A 19,466-nucleotide genomic window follows, 5' to 3' on the forward strand; every position below is an offset into this window, starting at 1 on the left:
AAAAAACTCAAATAAATAAAATTAAAGGTGAAAAAGGAGACATTAACACTGACACACCTGAAATACAAAGGATCATAAGAAACTACTCTGAAGAATCATATACTAATAAACTGGAAAACCTCAAAGAAGTCGATAAACTCCTGGATTCAACTAACCTATCAAGATTAAATCAAGAAGATGTAGACAACCTAAACAGACTCATGACAAGCTATGAGAATGAAACAGTAATCAAAAGTCTTCCATCAAGGAAAAGTCAGGACCTGATGGCTTTACTACTGAACTCTTCAAAGCATTCAAAGAGGAAGTAACTCCAATACTCTTTAAACTATTCCAGAATATGGAACAGGGTGGAGCTCTACCAAACTCTTTTTCAATGAGGCCAGCAAACTCTGATACCAAAACCAAATAAAGACATACCATGAAAACTATAGACTTACATCCTTAATGAACAGAGACGTAAAGTCCTCAACACAATACTAGCAAATTGAATCCAAAACCACATCAAAAAGATCATAGACCACAATCAAGCAGGATTTATCCCAGAAATGCAAGGGTGGTTCAACATTTGCAAATCAATAAATATCATAAATCACATCAGCAGAATAAAGAACAAAAACCTTATGGTTATCTCAATAGATGCAGAGAAAACATTTGATAAGACTCAACACCCCTTCACTATACAAACCCTCCACAAACTAGGTACAAAAGGAACACTCCTCAAAATTATAAAGGCCATATATGACAGATCAACAACCAGCATCATACCGAATGGGGAAAAGCAGAAAGTATTTCCCCTCATATCCTGAACAAGGCAAGGATGTCTACTTTCGCTTCTCTTATTCAATATTATATTGGAAGTTTTAGCAAGAGCAATTAGGGAGGAGAAAGAAAAGCATTAAAATTGGAAAGGAGGAGAAAGTCAACAAAACTAGCAAAAATAGATTTACATATGTAGAAGAATCAATCAGATCCATACCTCCCGCCATATACAAAAATCAATTCAAGATGGCTCAAAAACCTAAATTTAAGATCTGACACTAGGAAGCTGCCAGAAGAAAACATGGGGGAAACCCTGCATCTGTGTGTGGGACGACTCCTTGAACAAGACCCCCAAAGCACAGGCAACCAAACAAAACTAAACAAACGGGACTGTATTAAACTCAGAGGCTTTTGTACAGCAAAGGAAATAATTAAGAGTGAAGAGACATCCAACAGAATGGGAAAAATATTTGCAAACCACCTATCTGATAAAGGATTAATATTCCAAATATATCATAAACTTAAAAAAACTCAACAACAAAAAACCAACCAATCCAGCTGAGAAATGGGCCAAGGACTTCAATAGATAGTCCTCAAAAGAATAAAAATGGTCAACAAATATGTGAAAAATGTTCAGTATCACTAGCCATGATGGAAATGCAAATCAAAACCACAATGAGATATCCCCTCACCCATGTCAGAATGACTAAAATCCAAGACACAGCGAGTAACAAATGCCGGTAAGGATGTTGACAAAGGGGGAGCACTTACACACGGTTGGTGGGAATATAAATTAGTGCAGCCACCATGGAAGACAGTGTGGAGATCTCTTAAAAAACTAGTAATAGCCTTGCCATATGATCCAGCCAGTCCACTACTAGATATATACACAAAAGACTTAAACACAATCTATCAAAGAGATCCACGCATTACCATGTTTATGGCATGTTCACAACAGCCAAAATTTGGAATCTATCAAGGTGCTCACCACCATGTGAATGGATAAAGAAAATGTGGTATATATACACAATGGAATATTATTCAGCATTACAAAAGAATGAAATGCTACCATTTGCAGCAAAATGGATGCAAGTGGAGGATAGCATTTTGAGTGATATAAGTCAGACCCAGAAAGAAAAGTAACTGATGTTCTGCCTTAAATGTGGGGGCTAAAATTTAAAAAAACAAAAAGAAGAAAGAATAAAGAAATATCTGGGTGGACTAGTATAGCTGCAAATAGGGTTTCGTAAAACTTTGTTTTCTACCTTTGTGAAGCCAATGGTCAAGAGTGTTATACTACTATAGTTTTAATAACCTATTACTTTAAAATGTGATGTATATGGATGAAATGGTCACTTGCCCATTCAATTATTATGTATAGCTATTTTCTATATTCCCACTAAACCATGGTCTTTTTATTTGTTAAACTTCTTATTCAGGGAAGTATTAAGCCTTTGTATTGTCCATTTAAAAAATGTCATCCAAAAACAAAAAGAAGACAAGAAGGAAGAAGGGTGGGAGGGAAAGGGGCAGGTAGGAAGGAAGAGAACGTCATTATGTTCTTAGAATGTTAAAAACTAATTACAATTAAAAATAAAAATAAAAACCATGTTTGTACTGAATACGTGCAGATTGCTTTTACTACTTGTTTAGCATTCACACTGTATTAGGATTATAAGTAACCTAGAGAAGAGTGACAGCAAGTGGGAGGATGTGTGTATGCTGTATTAAACACCACACCATATTATGAAAGGGTTTGAACACCTATGGATTTTTGGTATCCTTGGGGGAGTCCTCAATTGGTCTCCCAAGAATAAGAAGGCAAGGAGGAGTGGCTGCATTTACTTATCCTGTCCTAGGGTTCCACAGTGCTGACAAGAATGGAATATTGCCAAAGAAAGGCTCCTTTCTCCGTAATATCATATGCTTCTGAGATTGGGGTCTTGCCCTAGCTGGGCCCTTAACATGCACAAAGGACACACAGCCTTGCATGTGCACCAACCTGCTTCTCCCAAACATGGTGCCCATTGTCATGGGTGTGTCTGCAGCTCCTCAGACACTAAGCTGAGCCCCCAAACCACCTCCAGAGGCATTTATGCCCATTAACTTATTAAACTCTTATAATTTATGCCAAGTCCATAGGTTTTATTGCATTATTTTATTTAAAATTTATTATTAGCACCATTTACAGCTGGGAAAACAGGGGCTCAGAGATTAGATGATCTGCACAGGGCTATAGAGTTAGCAAGTGGCAACATTGGAACTTGAACCCGAGTCCTCTGCATCAGTTTATTAGAAATGCCATAACAAAAAGCTACAGGCTGTGTGACCTAAACAACAGAAATATGCTTTCTCACAGCTGTAGAGGCTACAAGTCCAAGAGCAAGGTGCTGGCACGGTTGGTTTAGTCTATGGCCTCTCTCCTTGGCTTGCTGATGGCTATCTTCTCTTGGTATCTTCACATGTTCCTCCCTTTGTGTTTACCTGTTTCCTAATCTCCTTGTGTTATAAGGATACCGGTCAGGTTTGAGATTACAGTCCACCCATGTGACCTGATTGTACCTTAACTGCCTCATTAAAGACCCTATCTCCAAACACAGTCACATTTCAAGGTACAAAGAAGTAGAAACTATGAAACTGTGTGTGTGTGTGTGTGTGTGTGTGTGATAGAGATAGATAGAGAGATGGAAGAGGGGGGAGAGGGAAGGGGGGAGGGAGAGAGGGAGAAGGGGAGAGAGGGAGAGAGGGAGAGGGGGAGAGGGGGAGAGGGGGAGAGAGGGAGAGAGGGAGAGAGGGAGAGAGGGAGAGAGGGAGAGAGGGAGAGAGGGAGAGGGGGGAGGGAGAGAGGGAGAGGGGGAGAGAGGGAGAGAGGGAGAGAGGGAGAGGGGGAGAGAGGGAGAGGGGGAGAGGAGGAGAGGGGGAGAGGGGGAGAGAGGGAGAGGGGGAGAGGGGGAGAGGGGGAGAGGGGGAGAGGGGGAGAGGGGGAGAGAGGGAGAGAGGGAGAGAGGGAGAGAGGGAGAGAGGGAGAGAGAGAATTCAGTCCATTAACCTTTTGACCATGAAATCTTTCGCTTTCCATCCAACTGACATTGATGGCCAGGGATTGCACTTGGCACTTCTGCAAATGTTTTCTCATGTAATTTTCAAAACAATCCACACTACAGTGAAGAAACTACATTTCAAGTAGTTTAATTATCCTGTCCAGCAAAGCACAACTGAGATGAAGCAGACCTTGGATTCAGCCCCAGTCCTCTTACCCTAAATTCAGTGCTGGCTTCAACATAGGAGTTTGCTTCCCATGTGAAACTATGATAGGCAGCAAAAGGGACAGGGTGACCTGACAGTGGCAGTAAAGAAAGATCTCACAATTTTTTTTTATTTGGAAACAACAGGAACCTTGTGGATAATAAAGTAGATACTTCATAGAGTTGGTGTTGATGCTGCTGTGGTTGTTGTTGTTATTATTGACTTTTGGATTAGGGGAGTGTATTAAGTACCCACAACTAATTTTCCTTCTCCAATTACACACACAAGAGGAGAGAACAAGGAAATAAACAACAGCAACACAATATTAGAAGCTGATAAGCAAATAGATGAGTGGTAACTGACTTAGCAGAGCTGAAAAAGTTCAATACCAAAACAGCAACAGGGAAAGTCAGGAAAAAAGAAGTTCATGCTGAAGAATTCTACTTCCTTCTACAAAGCCCAGACGTAAGCTGAAACAGCTCTGGAGATGAGGGAATGTGAAGAGAGAAAAAAAATAGACATTTGGTTGAAGAGCAGATATAAACTTGAATTCTCTCCTTCATTCTACACTTCTCAGCCGATTTCCTTCTGCAGAAGAGAAACAGGGGTCTCCAAATCGGGTGGGGAGTAGCACCAGAGCATAGCACTGAATGTAGGAGAAAAAAAATACATTTGTACTCTGGAAGCCGGTCCTCCCGTTGTCTTCCTCCACTCGGCACCTCTGAGGCACTCCTTCTTCCTTCAGGCAGAACTGTGGAAAAGTATTCCCAAGGTAATCTAAGCACTCCAAGAAGAAAGGTCTAAAGACAGGGTTTCCCCAACGAAGTGGGCAGCCATATTAATCTACAATGACGATATTCAAGTGACAGTTCCAGAAAGATAAAACAGAAGACAAGGAATCATTAAACTCATCAATATTTTCTGTATGTAAAGGACTTGGTTTTCCAAATTCAAACAATCTCTCCAGGGTCAAAATTCAATGGATGAAAACAGACCTACACCACATCATTAGGTGAGTTTAGAATAACAGAGACAAAAAGCTTCAACACACTTCTGAGAAAAAATGAAATAGGTCCATGCAACGGGTCAAGAGTCAAAATGACTTCAGATTTCTTTCCAGCAACACTGGGAGTCAGAGGACAATGGAACAATGCCATCAAATGAGACTTCTACATGCAGCCAAACTCTTCACCAGATCTGAGAATAAGATCAAGAAGATTCTAGACATAAATAGAAGGTCTCAAAAATTTACTTCTCATACTCTTTCTCAGAAAACCACTGGAGGAGCTTTACCAAATCAGGAGATCACACCAAGAAAGATGCACGGAACAGGAGCTTCAACTCAGGATATGTGGGAAAGGCAGCCCAGTGAAGGGGGCAGCTCTGCAGCGGGCAGAGGGCAACTGTTTATCCTGGGACCATTAAGAAGACTCCAGGAGAAGTTCATCCAAGAATGTGAAACTGACTGAATACCAACTGCATCTAAACGTCCTCCACAGGCATGCAGACAATGTGTGGAGAGTTCATAGCTGAATTAACAATAAGCACACAGAAAACAAAGGTAATTATTAACTCCAGGGAAAACAAACCAAAAAAAAGTATGAGTATGAAAAAGGAAAAGTAATTACAGTATGCTGCATGACTTAGTCCCAAAGAATACTACAGTCATAACAATGTCTACAGTATATATTCATTTGGCCAAATTACAGTAAGACATGTGGAGAGGCCAGGAAGTTGGGAAAGGTGTGTGCATGTCATGAGACAGAGGGGTGGGGAAATGGGTGGGAAAGAAATTAAATCTTGCATAGTGAAAAGTCATGAGATAATGCCCAGAACGAATATATTTTGTAAAAAGTAACAGCAAAATAATATGACTTAGAGACACAGTGCTCCATACCAAGAGTCAGATCAAAGCGTCTGAAGTGGCTGCTGCTTTGAGAGGGGAAACTAGGGGACGAACATGGCTTTTGTTTCCCTGAACACCTTGTAGGACTGTTCGACTCTATATATGCATATAGCTTTGATTAAAATAACATCTAAGCTTGAAACAGGGGTGAGTTACTGCCCGATTCTGGTTTCTGTTTCTGTAGAACGGCAGAGCTGGATTATATAATCTCTGAGGCCCTCCTTGATTGAACACTCGTGATTCCTGCCGTGGTAGCTGATGTCCTCACAGTAGAGACTCAGTCCTCAGATCCCTGGGAGTTTTATATTAAAATGTCACCTTCTCTAGGAGGTGGGAGAAAGCTAACAGCCGAGAGCAATGCTTTCAGGGAGGCGATCCTCAAGTGCACCCAGAAACTCCCCGTGAACCAGATCCTAGAAGACTGGAAGGGCAGAAAGCAGGGTCCCTCCTGCCATCTCCTCCCCTGCTTTGTGTTTGCTTTAAATGAGCTGATAAGGCATTGAAAGGAGATGAGACCTTCTGATTACGGACACAAGTTTAACCGGGGACATTCACACTGTCGGGGCATCCCTAACTGTGCCAACAGCAGAGGGCGGTTCCATCCACCTCCTGCTTCGATTGCAAGCTGGTGTGCATGTCCTAGGAAGATCTGGCCTGGAGAGCACAGCTACAGACCTCTGCATCGTGTATGTCTCCAGTCCCTCCCAGGGAAACCCCTTCGGAACTCCTCCTTTAGGGGGTTGTCCCCAGCGATGCAGAGAATGAGACGTTGGAGCCTCAGGTATACATGGTTTGCTGAGATTCTGATTAAATCTCTGTTCCCTGCTCTGAATCCTCATTTAGCTTTCGATCAATGTCATGTTGAATGAGGAAAGCTCACGACAGGCACCCTGGGAGTGGGGATGATGGCTCCAGAAAGAATGGAAGGCCTGGGTTTCAGGAGCAGGAGTGCTCCTTAACGCAAGTTCCCTCCTCTGTGGATGGAGACCCAGTGTCGGTGCTCCGGGTGACAATGTTCATCACTCACAATGCTTTACACAAATAAAGTGAAAGTGCTGGGGCCAGCACTGTGGTGTAGCAGGTAAAGCTGCCGCTGCAGTGCCAGCCTCCCGCATGGGCACCGGTTCAAGTCCTGGCTGCTCCACTTCCAATCCAGCTCTCTGCTGTGGCCTGGGAAAGCAGTGGAAGATGGCCCAAGTCCTTGGGCCTCTGCACCCATGTTGGAGACCCAGAAGAAGCTCCTGGCTCCTGGCTCCTGGCTTCAGATCGGCCCTGTTCCAGCCATTGCGACCATTTGGGGAGTGAACCAGCGGATCAAAGATTCTCTCTCTCTCCCTCCCTCCCTCCCTCCCTTTAACTATGCCTTTCAAATAAATAAATTTTAAAAAATAAATAAAAATAAAGTGCCTCCTCAGCCTCTATTTGCAATTACGTCTTCTACCACAGTCTGGCTTCTAGCACCTCCCCTGAGCTCTGTCACAGACCAGGCAAGTACTACCTCCACTCACGGAAACCAGACACAAAGATTTCTCGAAAGACTCTCCAGGAACTGTTTGACTGCTTCACCCTTGGGTAACTATGAGATTGGTAAAGGGGCAACTGACTTGAGGCCTGTCTTTATTGGTTCTATTTTCATTTGTCCTATGATGCTTACTTTATTTTTTTTTAAAGTTTATAAATTTTCCTCTACTTGAAAGGCAGAGCAACACCAGACACACACATATACACACAGAGAGAGTGAGAGAGAGAGAGAGCAAGAGGGAGAGAGAGAGAAAGAGATCTTTTGTCTGCCAGTTCACTCCACAAATGCCTACAACAGCTAAGGCTGGGCCAGGCTGAAGCCATGAGCCAGAAACTCCATCCAAGTCTCCCAAACGGATGGCAGGGGCCCAAGCACTTGGGCCATCACTGGCTGCCTCCCAGCATGCATTAGTAGGAAGATGAATCAGAAGCAGATTAGCTGGAATTCAGACCAGCACTCCCACAGGGACATGGGCATCCCAGCAGCGGCCTAATGTGCTGTACCACAATGCTTGTCCCATGACTACTGCTTTCATAATTTCCTTTCAAGAAAAAAAAGGTTCAACTTCATCAGGAGGGAGAATGAGAGGGGGAGGCAAGTAGGAACTCATGCATGTTATATAATCCAGGAGTCCCTTTGGAAACCTTGGGTGGATGAAAGATCTGATGTCCTTCCAATATATCTGGATAAATAGCAATGAAAGGTACAATAAGACTAAACTAACATTTATTGAGGATTTACTTGTGGCAGGCACTACCCAAAATTATTTAGACCTATTAACTCACTAAATCCCTACAACTTCACGAGATAGGTACAACTATGATTCCCATTTTGTAGATGAGAACACTGAGGCAGGAGGCAGGAGGCGCGGGAGCATGAGGCTGCAAAAGGGCTTGTTCTTTATCTGGTGCCTACTGAAGGAAGCTAAGAAGGGACCAGGGGACAGTCAGTCTGTGTTTTGTAAGAAGGCTGAGCAGTACTGGAGAGAGAGGTGGAGAGATGGGAGGGTGGGGAGGATGGGAGAGGCAGGGAGGCAGTGAGGGGGTCACACCGACAACCTGCGGCAGCATGGCCAGGACTGGAGGCAAGGCAGCCTGGAAGATCACGCCTCCAGAGGAAACCATCTCAGGAGGAGACCTCCTCTGTTTCTGGAGTTATGCGGGAGCTGGATACAGAGACTGGGGAGACACTAGCATATAGGAGTCATTTGAAACCATCCAGGGAGAATATTCAGCATAAGAATAGAGACAGGTGACACGCCTAGGCTCTAGGGAAAACCAGCAATCACAGAACGGGGGACAGAAAAAGAAAGGTACAGAGAAATGGTTGGAGAGATGATGAGAGGGAGAGGGAGAAGGAGGAAGGAGATAAGAGAGGGGAGGGAAGGGGAGGGAAGGGGAGAGAAGAGGAGGGAGGGGAGGGGAGGGGAGGGGAGGGGAGGGGAGAGGAGAGGAGAGGAGAGGAGAGGAGGGGAGGGGAGAGGAGAGGACAGTTTACAGAAGTCCGTGGAGCAGAAGTGGTCACGGATGTGGTGAGAGAGACGGAGAAATGCAAGGTGCCTAGAACAAGACGCTGAGTTTGCACTGGACTTGAAGAGGCAGGGTGACAGCTGTCATGGGGCAGGGTGACATGTCACCGGGAATGCAGCATGAGTGGTCATCAGTTGCACCTCCCACGTGTGTCACTCACCATGTACAGCCTTGATCAAACTACTGCAGGTGTGACTGTGTCCCTGCTGGAAAAATGCAGCTGACCATACCCACTCTGGTAAGCTGGTGAGGAAAGACAGCTCAGGGACTGGCGGTCTCTCGGCTCGCCCCTGGCCCCTCCCAGAACACTGCCTCATGGGCTAGATGGGTCTTTTCACACATGAAGTACATCCATAGGTTCATGGAAAGCAGAATTAACAGATAAGCTTATTCTGGTGCAGAGTTGAAATCCATGCGTTGTTTTTTCATAAGATGCATTTTCCGTGAATTTTTGCAAGACCCCCCATGTGTAACACCTATGGCTAACTAGTCTGTGAGTTGCTCTGGAGACAGGGATGAGGGTTTTAAACCAATGGCCATATTTTGACTTTGGGCAGGGACTACAGAATAAGAATAAAAGAAGGTGGAAGATTTCAAGAGGAAGAAGCAGAAGAGAGGGCCTTTCAGCACTTCACATAGGGGCCCAGTCCTGACGACGGGGAACAGTGGCCGTGCAGCAGTGGGTGTCCCCAGTTGCAACGCATTCACTAGGAAAAGTGGAAGGAGGGAGACTCGCTTTAGCTGATGGGACCAGGTAGGCTGTGCTGCATCAGGTGCTAGGGGCAGAGGGGCACAAGAATGCAATCAAATTGGAAATTAGCAGGTAAGCTTATGGAAAGCTAAGAACCTCGGTGAGGTCAAAAACAAGGTGTTAGGGGAAAGTGAGGAGAGAAAGGTGGCCTGGGCTTCAGCAGGCACAACCTAAGGTGGCCCCCAGTGAGAGTCACACCAGGTACAATCCCATCGTGCCTCCCCTTAGCTCAGCAGAACCTGTGACTTCCCTCAAAGCAGCAGACTACGGCAAAGGCGATGTGACGTCACTACCGAGATGACGCGACATCACGTGCAAAGGCAGTCCACCAATGGGATGGAGGCTCCCATTCTGTGAGTCGGAGTCAACAGCAAGGACCTCATCGTGGGTGGGGCTGACGAATTCCTTTAAAGGAGGGTCTGGTTGGGGACTTGAACACTGACTGTCCCTCCTCGGGCCTTGATGCAAACCACATGAATTCTGAAGCCACAGGGAAAGGAATTCTGCCAACAAGCAAGTGAACTCGGAGGCGGTGGCCGAGCTTCGGCGGAGAACGCAGCCTGGCTGTCACCTCGGTCACAGCCTCGGGAGACCCCGATAATGACCGGGTGTTGATTCACGCCTCCACGTTTGAGGTAGCTGGTTATGCGGCCGGGGAGACCAACATGTGGACTTCCCCAGTGCGGAGAGCCACAATCAGGGGTCTCTGAACCAGGGACTTTGTTCTCGGGGCTGCAGGAACCCTTGCTATTTTTGCCTTGCTTTAGGCAGAAGGAAAGAAAGCGGAGCCTGGGTTGGGGTTGCTCCCAAGCCCCTAGAGAACAGTTTAGGCAGGGCACTGCTCCCTGGGGTGGCTCTGCAGAGCCTAGGTAAGTGACTTGCACTCCGGGATAAAATAAGCCAGCTACTCTTCCACCCCATTTAAAAAGAAGTAAAGAAAACAAAAAGGAAGAGGCAAAGATCAAGTCAAGAAATTGACAGTCACTGAAAAACCTTAAGGACCTTTAGTATTCTTGTTGCTAATTATAAATATTTACTCCTCCCAGAATTCCTGGCCTCACAGAAGAGCCTGCGTAAATAGTCCTGCTCCCTTACTGGAAAATGAGCGCGAGGGTGTGTGTGTGTGTGTGTTTCTTGGAACGGGACTGGGCAGTAATAGAGCACTGGATGATCCACAAAAAGTCACTTCCTGTTGGATATTGTTTCGTTCCCATCCCCCCGCTCCCAGGTCATAAACCCCCAGACCCCAAGCAGCTCCTCCTTCCCTGATTCCATCGCTGGAGACAACTAAGCCAAACAAACTCAGGAAGTGGCAAGAGATTGGGGAGGAGAGGAAGTTCATGGTACAGAAGGGAAAGGAAAGAGAATGCCCTGCTGTCCAAGGCAGGGGGAGGGGCAAAGGGAGGGGCAGGGGGAGAGAAACGAAGGTCGCTCCAAGGTCACTCGGCGCCAAGCCTCTGCTGCGCTGCACTTGAGCTTTAAATCAAAACTGGCACAAACCACGGGTCAAATCTCGTGGGGCCATTTGAATATTAACATTCACAGCGATAAACAGCCCCCAAAAAGTCCTCTGTAAGCAAATCAGAACAAACAACCCATCTAAAACGGGTTGCTAAGAGACCAGTGGGGCAGGAGCCAACACCAGTTCAAACGTCTGGAGAGTTCTTTCTCGTGTGTGTGTGTGTGTGTGTGGCGTGTGTGTGTGTGTGTGCGCGTGTGCGCTGTCGGGACACAGAAGTGGGGCCAGGCTACCTGTAGATGACGCCATGTTGGTGCAGGAACATGAGGGCTGACGTCACCTCTGCAGCGTAGAACCGGGAACGAGGCTCGTCGAATTTTCGGGAGCGCTGGATCTGGAACATGAGGTCCCCACCGTTGACGTATTCCATGACGAAGAACAGCCGGTCCTGAAAGGAGGAAAGAGCATGACGTCACCGCAGCTGCCTGCACAGGACAGCTGTTGTGAGCCCGCTGCACGTGGCCACGAGTCCAGGTTGGAGGCTCAAGGTACACTCGTACCTTGGTACAAGGTACCTTTCTTGGTAGCATCTGCTCTAGAAAGAACAGAGGAATAAAGCATACACATTAGGGTATGTGGGCTATTTTAACAGTTTTTCTCTTACTTTGTCTTTTTTTTTTTTTTTTTTAGGATTCATTCATTTATTTGAAAGGCAGAGTTAGAGACAGAAGGATACACACACATACAGGAGAGAGAGACAGAGAGAGAGAGAGAGAGAATGAATCTTCCATCTGCTGGTTCACTCCCCAAATGGATGCAATGGGCCAGGCCAAAACCAGGAGCTTCATCTGGATCTTCCATGTGGGTGCAGGAACCCAAGTAGTTGGACCACCTTCTGCTGCTTTCCCAGGCTCATTAGCAGGGTGCTGGATGGAAAGCAGAGCAGCTGGGACTTGAACCAGTGCTCACACAGGATGCCAGTGTTGCAAGCGACAGCTTTACCTGCTATGCCACAGCACTGCCCCTCTGTCTTACTTCTGGGGGCATCCACCTGATGTAGTGAAAGGAGGCCTGGCACTAACGAGGCATGATCTCAGATAAGACTTTGTCCTTCTGAAGGTTCCAGTTAGCTCTACATGTATGTCAGGCTGAACAGGGAACCTCTGAAAGATACCAAGGGCCCAATTCCTGGAATGTGTGACTGTTCCCTTATATGGCATAAAATGATTTTACCAATACAAGATGCTGAGATGTGAGAATATTCTGGATTACCAGGGAAGGCACCAAATGCAGCCATAGGTGTCCTTAAAAGAGGGAGGCAGAGAGAGATTTGAGAAGCAAGAGGCGAGATAACCACCGAGACAGAGACTATAGGTAGGCAGCCGCAAGCCCACGGATGCAAAGAGCCATGAGAAGTGGGGAGAGGAAGGAAGGAGCCCTTGCAGGAGAATGGCCAGCCGACGCCTTGACTGTGACTCAGGAGAGTCAAGTTCTTTCCATAACAGTGAGAGAATCAAATTCTAGGGTTTGAAGCCACCCCATCCGTTGGCATTAGCTGTGGCATCATAGGGATGTAGTAAACGGTGGCATGGAGGAATGAGACTGTGAGATCCAGGAGGGCTCCCCTTGATTCCAGAGGTGGTTCCTCCCGGGGTTCCTGCGGAGCCTTCTCTCAAGGCAGCTCTCAGCGCTAGGCACATGCCATGGGAGGTGGTGTCTTCCTGTCCGCAATCCATGATAACGTGTGGAGAGGGGGACTGAAATACACTTGTGCACAGTGTCGTGACTGCTATCTTCTAAGTGACTAGCATATGGGATGCTAGGTGGTGGGTAAAGAATTAAATCCATCACAGCCCTGGGGTACTTACAATCCAGAGATGGAGATGGGGAACAGGCAGAATGATAGAAATAAAGTAGGATCTGAGTGCATTCAAGACACCAGGAGCTGAAAGGGTTTAGAGCTTGGGGGTTGTGGAAGATTCTAGAAGGAACTAGGCTTTGCGAGAAAGAGCAGGTGGGGAGAGGCAGGAACAAATGCCACCACGGTGTGGGAGTGGGAGCAAGGTGCACGTGCTGAGGGGTCAGTCACCTGACCTGATCAGCTGGGGAGGAAGCTTGGCAAAGCGAGCGGTAAGGTCTGAGAGGGGAGAGGGGCAGAGAATATTCTCCATGCATCCGGGCAACGCTTCCGGGGCTGGTCAGCACCTGGCTTTCACGAACATGGAGGAAACACCACCAGTGCAGATTGTTCCCTCATGAAGCGTATCTGCCGGAGCAGCAGCTCTGTGACCGTAAGTGCACGGTTAAGAACTGTTCACTAACGCAAGCAGCCTTCTCCCTCTGCACCGTCCCAGAGTGACCGCGGCTGTGCTGTTTGCTCAAAAGGCCCAGGGCCCGGCTTCTCTTCCCTTTGCCTGTCAGTTTCTCCCCAGAGTACAGCTGAGTACTCAGGAGAGCACAGGCTGTCTTCTGATAATTCCTGGATTTGTCCATCCTCCATTCAGATCCTCCTTTCAAAACCCAAGGGCTCTGGCCAACCCCTGTCCAATGAAATCAGCCCCGCTGCTGTGGCAGCCAGGCCCCCACAGCCGTTAGAACTCCCCAAGTGATCCCAACGTGCAGCTAGGGCTCAGGACCAGGCGCTCACATCCATCTGGTTTCTGCCAAGGTATTCTGCGTCGGTGCCATACAGAAATTACAAATCACTCTGGTTTGCCTCCTTCTCTCCTTGAGGATTCCCCCAAAGAACAAGGGTTCTCCAATGTGTGTGTCAGAAAGGCAAGGTTTCTTAGAGCAGAAATTCCTGGGCCCCTGGCCAGAGTTTCTGACTCAGAGGGTTTGGGGCAAAACCTGAACATCAGCAACTACAGCAGGTTCCCAGGTGGTCCCAATGCTGCTGGGCCAGGCTGCACTTTGGAAACCCCTGCCCTGGAGTGGCTGGGCAAGCCTCCTTCACAAGTCCAGCTGCATCGGTCCTCTCGCGCCGCCCCAGTCCAGCGGTCCGCACCATCAGAGCCACGGGAGCACCTGTTAGCTGTCACTGAACCTGAACTTGGCAGCAGGGGAAGCTGTTGGCCATGTTGAAGAGAATACAAACATCCCCTCCCCCACGCGGCCCTGGGTGCTTCCTATGCCACCAGCACTGGACACGAAGCGTTCAGGTCAGGGGGACTCCCACCCCACTTCATCACTTATGGGCTGTGTGACCTCAGCCCGATGACTTCATCTCTTCGTGCTCGGTTTTCCCATCTGCAACAACAGGACCTGCCCCTTTAGGAGGACTGAGCATATGCAGCAATGCCTGGCTTTGGGGCAGACGTAGGACAAGGTGGCTAAGCCGTCACTTGGGACATCCATATCCTGTATCAAAGTGCCTGGTTCGAATCCTGGTTCCACTTCTGATTCCAGCTTCCTGCTCACAGGCACCTGGGAGGCAGCAGGTGATGGCTCTAGTACTTGGGTCCCTGCTGTCCATGGGGTTCCTGGCTCCTGGTTTTGTCCTGGCCCAGTCCTGGCTGTCATGGGCATTTGGGGAATGAACCAGTGGATGGAAGTGCTCTTGTATGCGCGCACGCTCTCTCTCTCTCTCTCTCTCTCTCTCTCTCTCTCTCTCTCTCTCTTCCTTTCAAATAAAATGAAAATAAATACTTATTTGAAAAACGCCTGGCTCACAATCGGTGTTCCATGAAGATGGCCACGACCAGCGTTACTGACGGTTTCCTGGCTGCTGTCCTCATTACCGACTTCGTTTCTTCTGAGCTCTCAGCAGGTTCCTTCCCTGTGGCTTTCCTCCAGGCTGACTCTCTCCCTCTGTTTTGCAGGATACTTTCTGCTTCTGTTGCAGGCTTCTCCTCTCCCAGTCAGGAAGTATTGGACTCCCACAAGGCAGGGTTCGAACTCCCCCCTCCACTTTGCTTTCTGCCCACCAAGTGATCTCATCCACGCCCACAGTTTCTGGTGCCTTCCATGCCCATGACGCACAAACTTGGACTCTCCTCCAAGCGCTAGGCCCACTTCTCCGCCCGCATTGCTGACCTCCCTCTAGATGCCTCAAAGGCATTCAGAGTCAACAGGTTCAAAAGTGAATCCAGAATCTTCTCCCACAAACTGGTTCTCACCTGGGGTTGTCTGTTGCCTGTTTTGGCCAACAGCTCACCCTTCAGTCGATTTTACAAACCAGAAACATGGAAGTCATTTTTCCTACCTCCTTCAACCCTTGCATCCATTGCCAAGCTGTGGTGCCTTTACCTGTGACCAAATCTCTGCCCTTGCTGCCCTTGGACCTGTTCCCTTCGTCTATTTCTCTCCCTCCCTGCCACCCACCCAGCCCAAGCAGCTACCACGGCATGCACGTCCCCCACATTATTCCAGTCCTGCCTCCAAAAGCCAGTCACACCCCAGGCAGCTTGACCTGCTGAAATGGAACTGTGACTGTCACTCACCCCCTTTCCTCCTCATACTATGCTGTTAATTCTTTGAAAGGTTTCTGTTCACTCTTGGAATAGACAGAAAACTCCTTAGTAATGCATAATAGAGTAGTATATGACAGTGATAGAAATATACCTCAGGCCTGCAGGACCTCCTGAATGGTCTCCGTTCCAGCTGTGCCCCAGGACCTTTGTTCATGCTGCCCCCTCTGCTTGAAATGTTTCTCCCTCCTCTCTCCAGTTAATTCCTCCTCATCTTCAGGTTTCAGCAAGGCCATCTTTTTCTCCTAGGCAGCTGGCCAAATTCCCCTTCTCCGTGCCACACTCTCTGCTGCAGCACTCAGCACAGTGGAGATTTGATTTGTGTAACTGACTTATGACCCTATCCCCTAGTATGCTTCTTGAGGGCAGGAAACCACTGGCAATTCTGGACTGTTCTCTCTGTGTGTGTGCGTGTGTGTGTGTGTGTTTAAGGGAATTTTATGAATTCCTTTTCTGTATTTATTGTTATTTGGAATGGAGAGAGAGGGAGGGAGGGAGAGGGAGAGAGAGGGAGGGAGAGGGAGGGAGAGGGAGAGGGAGAGGAAGAGAGAGAGAGAGATCCTTTCCATCTGCTGGTTGATTCTCCAAATGCCTCAATATCTGGAGCTGGGCCAGACCAACGGAAGAGCTAAGAATTCAGTCAAGGTCTCCTATGTAAGTGGCAGGGCCTCAGTGACCAGGTTCCTTGAAATCCAAGCACTGCATGGAGAGAAGAGCTAAAATGGCCAGGGGGTTCTAAGTCAAAAACAGAACCCAAGGATGGTCCACCACCTGCCAGTTCTCCCTGCTTAGTGCATTAGAGCTGAGCCAGCCCCCTGCTCAGACCTCCTGCGGTGCCCACTGGAGCCCTGCCAGCCACAGAGGACCTCCCTGTATCCGCAGCCCAATATCTGGCGACAGCCTTGAATGGCTCTCTCTTCCCGTGGAGAGACGTATTCTCTTCCCAGTGACACGGTCAGCTCTTTGGGGAACACATCTCATTCTTCCTGACAGCCCAGTCAAGAGCAGCACAGCACAGCACTCTGCTTCCTTGGCACTTGGAAAAAACCTGATCACCCCAGCGGCACTCTGATGAGCACCACGAGAGAAAGAACGTAGGCTGCTTCAGTTCCTGACTGGTCCTGTAGCCACTAGAACTGGGCCTGGCTGGCATATGGCGGGTTCCTAGCACATCTGTGCCGAACGCCTGAGTCACTGAATCCTAAATTGTGGATGAGGCTCCGGTTACTAGAAATCCAAAATTAACCCAGAGTCGATTTCCCATACACATTGTCTCTATTGTTAACCCCATTTGGGCTCTCCCAGCTGCAGCCCACGTTGAACCCAGTTTCCACCTGCTTTCTGTTCACTACAGCTCAATGGACCGGGCCCCAAAGCATAACCAACCCTTTTTTACATATGAGGGAAGTTTGAAAGCGAGGTTAAGGTTTTCACTCCTTCTCCCTCTGCTCAGTGAGTTGGGGTTGTTTCTGACCTTCACCTTGAACACATGTGAGAGGTGTGTTTTGATGCAGAGCTAGAACCTCGAGTCATTCTGGGAACTGCTTAATTACATAAACTGAAATCAAAGGAAAGCTGGCAAACCCAGCAGCTACTCACTAATCCCCTCTTGGCATTGGTAGAAAACAAAACAAAACAAAACCCAACTTCCTGGTCAAGTAAGCAAATATGTTTTCTGGGGTAATCAAAGATTGTAAAAGCCTTTTCCACCTCCTCCTCCCTTAATCTCACCTGAAAGTCTAAAAAGTTACGGTTTTGTGATTGCAAGTAGAATAATAAAATTAGGAAAGAGATTATGTGTCATGGCCATTTAGGGTGAGAATGGCTAATAATGACCTGCAAGCTGGAAAGGCCACACCATGTGTTTGAAATTCCCACTGGGCTCCATTTTCCCAGAGCGCTAACCTTTCCTGCCTTGGAAGGGAAAACTAGCCCCGCCCTGTTCATCTTTCAAGGTGTGATGGATAGCCAGGGGCTTCCTCCCAGGAGCACTGCATGTCCTGCCAACTGAGTTTGTTTGGACACACATTCTCCATCATTTGCCAGCTGTTTATATGTGCAAAGATTCTATCACCTTTAAATAAATTTTGCATGAGTGTCCAACAAAAGATTGGACTTGGGGCTGTCTGCTTTGCTGATGGCACGCACACTTTCCTCAGCAAACCCCAGGGAATCATGGGTCCTTGTTTCATACTCTGAAACACTGCCTTTTCTCCTGCATGACTACATCATCCAATTTCTCAACCGGCCTTTCCTGGGTGCCCAGCCCTTGGTCAGGTGATGAGGGGCCATAGAGGGCAACATCAGCCATGGCTTTGGTTTCCAAGTGCTAGCAATTTCCAAGTGCTAGGAAACCACTGAAAGCAACATAAAACACTGTATCATCATGTGCTAAACTCTCCAGTATAGAACTGGACTATGAAACCTACATACGTGGACTGTATTGTCTTAGCCTCCTCGAGACTAACCACCTGGAACACAGCCACTTATAAAAGATCATTGTTAGGAAACAGTCATATAAAAAGTTTCTCTAAATTTCCTACAGCAGTCACGCATGGTAGGAACTGGCCATTGCTGTAGGAACTTGGTTGAGATAAAGCTGGATTGGAGCAAAGACTGAACTTCAGCCGTGGACAATGGGAGATGGGAGAAGGCCTCGTAGCAGAGCCCTGAAGGGCAGAGGGGCGCAGAGAGGGGTGAACGTTGCATGTGGGCAGGAGGAAGGCAGGTTAATCCAGCAAGAAACTTGCCTCCTAGGCAACTCACACGAACCCGGAATACAGACAGGAAGGAGACAGCCTGGATGGTGCTAGGAGTGGCACTGAGAACACAGATGGGAGGGGAAACCCTGGGAATATTTTGAATGGTAAAATGGCATCATTAAGGCTGACTTTAAGTAGGACTCTTCTGGAAGCAGAATTCAAGATGGGTTAGAAGAAGGCAACCTGAAGTCACTCCATCTTCCCCACGCCCACTGCCCTAAGTGTTTTATTACCTCTGAAGATGAAAACCTTCCTCACCATTTCACTTCCCAGGTGGAACAAAGGAAAATGCCAACCACTTCAGGAAACTTAATGAAACCCATCTGATTTCCCTGTTTCTGAATGGTAAGCCACCCAGAAAGCACAGCCCCCACTAGGATGAATGAAAAAGAGTAGATAATGAGTGAGACTCTCCAGGCCTTATGCTGCACACCACATGTGCACCGTGGGCGAAGTTGAATGGAGTCACAGACCTGCTGATTTCTTAGTTAGAAGGTCAGCACAGAAAACAAGAAGAAACTATCTTTTTTTTTTTCTTACTGGAGACTTATCTGTCAATTCACAGAGAATGAAAGTCTCACCTGAATAATAATTATTGCCAGTGATACAAAATTCCCAGTGCAATATTAATCACCCTAATAATGTTAAAAATCATTTTCATGCATTCTCAACACTCCTTCTTTTAGGTCTTTTCCTTCTTCTACCTTCTGTTGTTCAAGGCCTTACTTGTGTGTGATGACTTAGTTTCCCAAATTCAGTATTGTGCTAACTCTGAAATTCCTACAGGAATGGCCAATTCCATTGACACCAACAGTTGTATGGGAAACAGAAAATGTGTTTTCATGTGGCTGTTTTTCTTTCTCTTTTTTAAAAGATTTATTTATTTATTTATTTATTTATTTATTTATTTGAAAGGCAGAAAGAAGGGGAGGGGAGGGGAGGGGAGGGGAGGGAAGGAGAGGAGAAGAGAAGGAGAGAGATAGAGATAGAGAGAGACACACACCAAGATCACCTGCTGGTTCACTCCCCAAATGGCTACAACAGCCAGAGCTGGACTAGGCCA

The 19,466-nt window shown here is 47.2% G+C and overlaps 1 protein-coding gene across 3 annotated transcripts in view; it reads right to left on the reverse strand.

The window, feature by feature from the left end:
• Positions 1-19,466, reverse strand: part of PRKCE (protein kinase C epsilon) — a 502,363-nt gene that overhangs the window by 81,758 nt on the left and 401,139 nt on the right. For all 3 annotated transcript variants that reach the window (XM_070067858.1, NM_001082274.1, XM_051828578.2), the window contains 1 exon segment: positions 11,466-11,620. In XM_070067858.1, the coding sequence (XP_069923959.1) occupies positions 11,466-11,620 (155 nt within the window).

Source organism: Oryctolagus cuniculus, chromosome 2 (assembly GCF_964237555.1).
Source record: "Oryctolagus cuniculus chromosome 2, mOryCun1.1, whole genome shotgun sequence".
NCBI lineage: Eukaryota > Metazoa > Chordata > Mammalia > Lagomorpha > Leporidae > Oryctolagus > Oryctolagus cuniculus.